The 9395-nt window shown below is 27.7% G+C and overlaps 1 protein-coding gene across 1 annotated transcript; it reads left to right on the forward strand.

The window, feature by feature from the left end:
* Nucleotides 1-101: 101 nt before the first annotated feature.
* Nucleotides 102-3850, forward strand: LOC132945070 (proteasome subunit beta type-7-like). Its single transcript, XM_061014693.1, has 6 exons — nucleotides 102-336; nucleotides 2536-2715; nucleotides 2773-2923; nucleotides 2995-3162; nucleotides 3242-3393; nucleotides 3581-3850. Exons 1-6 carry the CDS (start codon nucleotides 275-277, stop codon nucleotides 3678-3680), a joined length of 813 nt encoding a protein of 270 aa, XP_060870676.1. The 5' UTR covers nucleotides 102-274; the 3' UTR covers nucleotides 3681-3850.
* The last annotated feature ends 5545 nt before the right edge of the window (nucleotides 3851-9395 follow it).

Below are 9395 nucleotides of genomic sequence, written 5' to 3' on the forward strand. Positions count from 1 at the left end.
AATACAATATACTTTAATAGCCAAAGAGGTATGATATGATGTGTTATTACTTCTTTGACAATGATAAAGCGATTTTACTGCAAATTACAATCAACATAATATTATAAACATTTTATTTAAATTCTGATTTCTGAATATCACGATTCTTGGTGATCTTGTAATTTAATAATTAATTTATCTGTCGAAGATCAGAAAAAGCCGAAATTGTGTTATTCCGCTTCCTCTGTTGAGTGTTTAATTAATTAATTTCTTTTAGATTTTCTCCTTATTAACAATGGCTCTGAACTACAGTTCCATCGACGATAACGATGCTTTTTCGTTCAGGAATCTTGAAAGGTTTGGAAGTTTTATTTATTACTCAACTTATTATTATGATTAATAATATTAATTTTATCTGCATAATTACGAATCCAATTCCATTTAAACTTCGATACCTAGTCTTATAGTTTATAAATAAGCCAGTTAAATAAATTCTTACTACCTACTTATTAAATTATTATAGGTGGTGTAAGCACTTTGTTTTGTATCTTTTTTGCATATGGTTAAGAATTTTGTTGAATACAGATATTTGAATTTTATGTTTGGTAATGTTTATACAATTTTGAAATAACTATACAATAATGCATGTTAAATAAAGAATAGGTAATATTTTTATTAATTATCGACATAATTGGGATATTTAGAAGTGATGTCATTGACGACAATGTTCGTGGCTGGGCAAGTTAATGATTTTTTTTAACTCAGTTAAGTTTAGTTAATATGCACTAATAACAAAAAGTTAAAAGTTAATTTAACTATAGGTTAACTCAGTTAAATTAAGAGTTAATACACACTTTTTGTTAACTTTTTATTAAGTTAAAAAAAAGTTAATTTGTTTATACAACGAGTACTTAATTTTTTTCTAACCCAAAACTAAATTATAGACTAGTGTTTATACTTTATACAGTATTTCCATATAAGTTAGATTCAAATGATATACATTTTTAACTTAAAACAATTTATGATACATATTTTTTGACATGAAAACGAAATAGGCTGAAATAGTGAAATATAATTAAATTAAAAACAAAATATATCAACTTAACTTACTTCTTAAAATGAAAAATTAACTCGTTAATTTCACGTTAATAGAAAAGAAATCTAGTAAGTTAACAGTTAAGTTAATGAAAATCCAAAAGTAACTAGTTAAGTTAAAAAGTTAAAATTAAATTAATTTTTTAACTCGTTAATGCCCAGCCATGACAATGTTAATTGATCAAACATTTTAAATAGGTACCTATATAACTTAAAGTGAGTAATCGATATATCAGCCAATCAGCACTTAAATTGAATTAGGTTCTTTGCTTGGTATGATTATGCTTAAGAGGATGTCACACCCGCATGTATTGTCTCCGTCTTACAAATATATAACATAGCAAAAACTGTTTTGCGCGGGACAACTTTTATCTTTCTGTGTTTGTAGTAGTGGCTCCAAAATTTCTGAACATATAGGGTGGAAAATTATTTATGCAACAGCGTGCCCATATTTTTGATAACAAATACAATAAAAGTTATTTCCTTCTAAACATTTGGTTTTTTTGGTTTTTTTTTATTTGCTTATAAAAAATGATTGGATAGTGCTATTGAAAAAAAGAGCACGCTGTTGCACAGATAAAGTTCTTTTTTACGTGTTGTGAAAAATTGGTAGTTGTACAACAATTATGGTGCGAGAAAAGTTGTCCCGCGCAATACAGTTTTTGCTATATTGTACATTTGTAAGACGGAGACAACACATGTGGGTGTGACATCCTCTTAAACAAATTTAAATTTAACTTGAAATACCTACTTCAAATAAAATTTCTATAAAAATTTACAAAAATAAATTATGGCACTGTTTGCCATTCCCAAATAGTTTTCGTTTGATAGAATCATAAGTAGGTACTGATTAAGCGCTAACACCACGAGTGTATCCTGCCGTAATGATAAAAACGAAACAAATATTTCTAAAAGTGAATAGATCTAAGATGATAAATTTAATAATTACTTCCTACATTTACATTTATATTGAACTTTGAATTAATTTGTATTAGGTACTTTGTAAGTAAAAATAATTTTTTTGTAATAAAATTCCTGTTTTGTTTTTATTTGATAAATTACTAATAGTACATAAAAAGTATCCCATACTTTTTAGTAAAGGATAAAAATATACATATTTGTATGTATGATTAAATTTATTAAGTTAATAATGCTATTAAAGTAAAGTGTGGGCACTGCGCTTACAGTGTAGTAATTGTGTTGCGTATTATATATGTACCAACAGCAGGTTAAGAACTTTAGAAAAGCCTAAGTATTGTTGACTTTATAAATTTGAACTGTAAGAAAATAATAATAAGTATTTTTTGTAAAATGTTTACATCCATTACAAATATTTATATTTTAACAAACATTGTGTTGACAAGAGTTTAATTTGTCTATACATTTGTATTAAGTTAAGTAGATCACCTTATTTTTTTGTAAAAATAAATAAATATTTTTCATTCAATTTTGTTATTATAGAAATGCTAAAATTGAAAAAATGGGGCTCAAAATGCCGAGTTTCCGAAAAACTGGTACTACAATTGTAGGTGTAACTACTCGTGATTGTGTTATTTTGGCTGCCGATACACGTGCTACATCTGACACAATAGTTATGGAAAAAAATTGTGAAAAAATCCATTATATTGGCAAATACATGCAGTATGTTAACTTGAAAAGAAATAAAATTTTAAAACTAATACATATGAATTATTTTAGTTGCTGTGGTGCCGGTACAGCAGCAGACACTATGCAAGTTACTCGCATGGTATCTGCCAATGTTTCTTTGCAAGCATTCAAGTTTCCTGATGAAATGGTTCCTGTTGCATTCGCTGCTAGGTCGCTTCGTCAGTATCTCTTCAAATACATGGTAATTCAGTTTATATTTTATGATGTGTTATTTGTTTATCTTATTTATTATTAATTTGTATTTGATTTTAGGGATATGTTTCAGCCGCTTTAATTTTGGGTGGCATTGATAACAGTGGTGCACATTTATACTCTATTTATCCCCATGGTTCAATTGATAAATTACCTTACATATCTATGGGATCAGGAAGTATGGCAGCCATTTCTGAACTTGAAAGCCGCTGGAATGAAAATCTAACAGTAATAACAGCTTTGTTTTTTAATTGTTTGCTTGAACCGAAAACCTTTAAGCAGATTGCTTGATTGTATTCATTTTTAGGAAGAAGAAGGCATGAAACTGGCATGTGATGCAATTTTGGGTGGTGTATTTAATGATCTTGGTTCCGGAAGTAATGTAGACCTTTGTGTCATCAAAAAAGACGGGACTCGTATGCTCAGGAACTATCTGACACCCAATAAGAAACCAGCTACGTATGTCTTTTATTCTCTACTACAGTCGAGTCTCAATATCTTAAATATCATGGAGAATAAAAATATATTTGACTTATGTATTTTTCGAGTTATGAAGTTTTTGAGTTATTGCGATTTGACTGTACTGTATAGTTTACAGTTCTATTTGTATCTTAGTTAAACTTATATGGTAACATTTATTTTTTAGTGCCAAATATGTCTATCCATCTGGTTTAACCAAGGTTTTATGCAAAAGTGAAATAAAGTTTGAAATTGCAGAGGAAACTGTCATGGAAGTTGATGCTTAAAATTTTCAATCATACAATATTATGTAATAAGATCCAATTACAAATATTAATTTTATATACATTTTCTAGTTATCCACAGTTTTTTTGTATTTTGGTGGCAAAATACATTTTTATTTATGTGAAATACTGATACCTAAGTGTATAATTAAAATTATATTTTTTAAAGAGAAGTTATATTATTTTTATTTTCAAACATGTTTATGAGTTGAGATTTATCTTTTAAAGTGGGAATTGTTAAATTGTTCTATATTCATAACTTGCATTAAAATTAAAATATATTAAAAACCTAAAGCACAAACAGATAATTTTCTTAAATTTAAGTTTGATATAGGTCAATAAATTCACTATAATATTATTAAACCTAACAATGTTAAATGGAACACTAAGAATAAAAATTCTACGACATCATAGGGAAATAAAGTTAAATAAGGTAATAAGTAAAGACCAGATTTTGCATAATATAATGCATGTTCATATTTTTTACAAACAATTATATGCAGTAAATGGGTTTTCATCAATCATACTTAAATAAATAGTATTACAAATATTTATTTTGCATATTTTGGGTACAAGTGCATATTTTACATAAAAACGCATGTTTTTGCATAATACGTAAATACTAGGTAAGTATTAATTTTATAATTGTATGTACAATTATTATATATATTATATACATTTTTCCACAATACAAAAATTGAAAATATTTTTAAAAATATAAGATTACGTTTCCGTATTAGTTGGTACAAAAAAAAGGTAGGTAGGTATTCATTGCATACTGGTTTTCCTATCGTATATTTTTATCTTATCAATTTTGTCTAACATTATCGACTTATCGTCAATACTACAGAACACAAACTGATAGACTGATGACTGCAGTAGTTCGAAGCGTACATTCGGCAATAGTCAATGGCCAACGTATTATAAAAACGTGTACATTTTGTATGACATTGTTTGTCTTTGTTAGTTTACAATGCCAAAGTGTCCAAGTTCAAAATTACCATCACTTAGAAAATGGATTGAACCGTATATCAAATCAGGTGAGGTTTTCAAAACCTTAAATTATAATTTAGTTTTTTGTCAATATTGTATTAAAGTAGTACTGTAGTACAAAAAAAATTTGAAATTGATCAGCACGTTAAGTCATTTTCACATGAAAAATATTCGAAAACTCCCACTTTTAAACAAACATTTGTTAATCAACAGTCAACTTAGGTGAAAATCAATCAGTATTTTTCCAAGACCTTTGTTCAGCTTTGATAGCTTCTAACATTCCACTACATAAATTACAAAATACCAATTTCAAATCTTTTTTGGAAAAATATACTCATCTACATATACCTAATTAAAGTGCCCTAAGAAAAATTTATGTAATCAAAATATGTTACTCAGGCGTTTTTAAAAAAATATGAGAAATTATAAGAAGTTCATTCATTTATTTTTGTATCGATGAAACTACTGACCCACAAGGCAAATATAATGCGAACTTTATTGTTGGAAAATTAAATTTGATTCTCCATCAAAATCGTATCTTTTACCATCTAAAGTCCTTGAAAAAACAAATAATAATACTATAGCAAAATTCGTAAATGATTGTCTTAGAGTATTATGGCCAGAGAGAGGTAACGACGAAAAAGTTTTATTAATGTTATCCGATGCAGCCCCATTATATGGTTAAGGCTACTAACAATTTAAAACCATTTTATTCCAATCTTGTTCATGTGACTTGTGCTGCTCATGGGATTCATCGGATCGCGGAAAAGATTATGGATATTTTTCATGAAATAAACGATTTAATTAACAACGGAAAAAATATATTTTTTAAACCTCCTTATAGAATTCAATTATACCATGAAATGTTACCTAATAAACCATTACCACCTCAACCTATAACAACACGATGGGTTGCTTGGTTAGAATCGGCAGTATTTTATGCAGATAATTTTGAACATTTTAAAAATGTTATTCAAAACCTACAAAAAGATGGTGTCAAAAGCATTCAAAACTGAAAACTGTAAACAAATTCTAACTAAATCAAATATAATTAATGATTTAACTTATATTAAAACAAATTTGGAGGGACGGAGTGGCCGAGCGGACTAAGGCGACGGTTGCGACGCGCACCGGCGCTGGTTCGATACCTCGGCAGCAGGTGGCATCTTTCTTCGAGTAAGTCACAGTGTCCGGAGAACAAGTGCCGCCATCTCCCACCCGGGCATAGCAGATACCTACGGGCCAGAATCTGCCAAAAACAACACACACGTGTTAACACCTTACAGTACCCTTCCCCACAGCTTAAAAACCCCCCAATGGCCTAAGTTGCCGCGGGTTAACTAAGAAAAGGAAAAAAACAATTTTCGATTATTGTTGAAAGCATTAAAAAGCTTGAGACTTCAGGTTTGTTACTCATAGATGCTCTATACATTTTTGAACAATAGTTACGAACTCTATTATTAATCTTTTTGAAAATAAAAATGGCGTATTTATAAAAAAAAAATACTCCAAAATTATCAATAAAAATAATATCTTGCTAATTTTAAAAGAAATTGCTAAAATACACCAAGGCGAGACTGTTGACTTGAAGAGTTCCTCTATCAAACATTTTTCCCTGGAAATGTTGTCGAGTTTTAAATATGCGCCCATAGCAAGAGCGTTGATGTGAAACGAAGTTTTCTGTATACAAACATATTATCACAACCCGCCGTCATAATTTTACCGAGGTCAATATGGCATATATTATTGTTACTTATTGTTTTTCCAATATCGAATAAATTGTATATTTTAGATTCTGAGCGGAGCGAGGAATATAATGGTTTTACAATGATATTTATTTCTTTTTCTTTTTTATTCTGTTAACACTTTTCTCCCTTTAAACTTGCTCAAAAGTATCATGTATAGCATCTTTTCTGAAAGGTAATGTTCTTGAGCTGGTACTTTAGAGATGTCATTTTTCGATTTTCGGAACGCTACTCGAAATAAAAGCGGTTAGAGGAGAAAAAACGTACGATTTCACGATTTTATAATATTAAATAATTACGGACGACGTTTTCTACCAAAAATATTGCTTCAAATGAAAAATGACAGTAGATATTTTTTGTTGAATTTTGGATTTTGTTCCTTGGATTACGGTTCAAAGTTCGGAAAATTTTAGCAATTTTTGAGCTATTTATAGACATTTTAATTGGGAGTTTTTTTTTGTTGTAATTCGGTTAAAAACATTCGTAAAAACTTGAAATTTGGGTTGTTTACTTATATTATCCATACCTAGACATGGTAAAATTTTCAAAACATTTGAGGGACTTATGAGCTTTTTCTTTTATTTTATATTTATTTTTATTTTTATGATATTTCCTAATTATAAATTATAATTATAATTATATAAATTACCTATTTATATAAATCGTTCTTAAGCTGTTCTTAAAACGCTTTGTTTATCACCATAGAAACGAATAAAATAAAATAAAATAGATTTCCTCGTCCGCTCAGAATCTTTTTTTATCGAATGCAATCATTGCATTCAAATCGAATACAGTGAAATTACACTATCCTGTCCGAGGACCGAAGGGACGATGGACAAACATCCACCACCGAAATGCGCTGACCTACTTTTTTCAATTAAATTCATTTTTATCATCATTATAAAATAATATTGTAGTTTATTTTTTTTTCATAATTTATGTTTTGATTTTGTTTCGAACTTTACAATAAATTAATAGCTGTAATAATCAAAAATTATTTTGCATGTTTTGCATTTTTTTCTTGCATATTTTGACTTTTTTCAGCGCATGTTTGCATGCATATTTTACAATTTAAAATGCATATAAATCCGGTCTTTAGTAATGACCACTAATGAGGAACGGGGGCTTATACTGTAAATTTTAATTTGTCCAATAGTTGTAGACACACGATAATTAATGATTATAAGTGGAGATCGAAATTGTATGCATTTTCATATTCATTCTGAATGTATGTACAGCTATATAATGAGGGTTCAAAATGTGGGCGTTTCAAATCAAACTGATTTCATAGACAAAATTTTATTTTGCATATTGATGCATATTAATTTCCTATTAAAGTATATAATTTGTATATTTAAACATTTAAAAAAAATAAATAAATAACTTACTCTTTCTTTAGTCTGCATTAAAATAAAAACGAGGATTAATACGTTGATTAACAATTTATTAATTTTAAATAATCACGAAAATATTTTTCATAATCTAAATATATATTATAGATATATACAACAACTAGATAGCCATCTTCATACAACAGCTGTGACCAATGTTGAAGTCGGCCGCCATTTATAAAGCAGGCAATGTTTACATTTATCAATTAGTTTACATTTATTCATATACATTAATTTTTACTGTGATAATATTATTTTGTAAACATTACCTGCTTTGTAAATGGCAGCAGACTTCGATGATATGAAGGAAACAGCTATCTAGTTGTTGCAGTTATACATATATATATATTTTTTTGTTTATATACATATAGTTTTATGTTTGACAACGCTATATTTATAACAACTATATATGCTACTCAAAGAATAGAACAGAAATAATAACATGGTTACTAGTTTACTACTGCGGTTTATCGTTAATGATATTCGTTTGAATCCACTCGAATAAAAACAATAAAATAAATACATAATTAAAATATATAATTGTTAGATTAAAATTCTAATCATTTTCTAATAAACAAAAATGTGATTTACCTACTTAAAAGTTTTTATTTATTGTATTACATAGATAATTAATTGACAACACACTACTTAAGATATTTTGTATTAAATACTCTATTTAACTATTTTGTTGTATACATTTTTTTTTTATTTTAATAAATATTCTTAATGCATGTACTATATATTTTAAATTTATTTGTGCATATAAGAGCATATTTTGCCATTTTTACTGTGCGTATTTGTATCATATTTAGCACATTTTTAGTGCATATAATTCCGGTCTCTACTAATATTACATTTTACATGATACCTACATGGTCTTAGTCAATATTAAGCGCAGTAGTAAACTCTCCTTATTTAAAAAAAAAATAAACATGGCTTAACATTAAGTTTTCTTGGAGGAAATATTATAAACACACCATAATAATTTAAACAATCAATTTTTTTTGAAAAAGAAATTCAAATTTTTATTCAATTTTAAAATTGTGTATTATAAATATTTATAAACATTACATCAAATTGTATATGCACGGAGTTATTAGGTGACTCGGGAGAGTTTACATATACCGTTCAGGTAGTACTTAAGTAGAAAGGAAAAGTATATATATCTGCCATGTAGTACTGGAGTTGACCCATGGATAGTTTACTGGTCATTAAAATCAAGAGAGTTGTATTATTGGTACATAAATGCATATTATATAAAATATATAATACATATTATTATTAATTATTATATAGCTGCAGAAATACGCTATCATTTTCATAACAATAATTTATAATAGTAATAACTATATAGTATTGTATAAATCGTCGTGTTTTTCTGCCGCTACCCGCCTCAACCGATCAAGAATAACTAATAAGAGTATAATAACCTGCTAGTACTTTAAATTAATGAATGGAAAGAACACAACATTTAACAATATTATTGGCTACTGACTATCAAGATATATTTTATGCTTTAAAAGTGTAATGTATATCACTATATATCCTCAATAATATCTAATGTAATAGATTATTATGGTTTTCGAACA

This window comes from Metopolophium dirhodum, chromosome 5 (assembly GCF_019925205.1).
Source record: "Metopolophium dirhodum isolate CAU chromosome 5, ASM1992520v1, whole genome shotgun sequence".
Lineage (NCBI taxonomy): Eukaryota > Metazoa > Arthropoda > Insecta > Hemiptera > Aphididae > Metopolophium > Metopolophium dirhodum.

What these genes read in the sequence shown, in the direction of transcription:
- LOC132945070 (XM_061014693.1), top strand. Translation starts at nt 275, where the DNA reads ATGGCTCTGAACTACAGTTCCATCGACGATAACGATGCTTTTTCGTTC. An exon ending in TATATTGGCAAATACATGCA is followed by an intron (nt 2,716 to 2,772) that starts GTATGTTAACTT and finishes GAATTATTTTAG; the next exon opens with TTGCTGTGGTGCCGGTACAG. An exon ending in AGTATCTCTTCAAATACATG is followed by an intron (nt 2,924 to 2,994) that starts GTAATTCAGTTT and finishes ATTTGATTTTAG; the next exon opens with GGATATGTTTCAGCCGCTTT.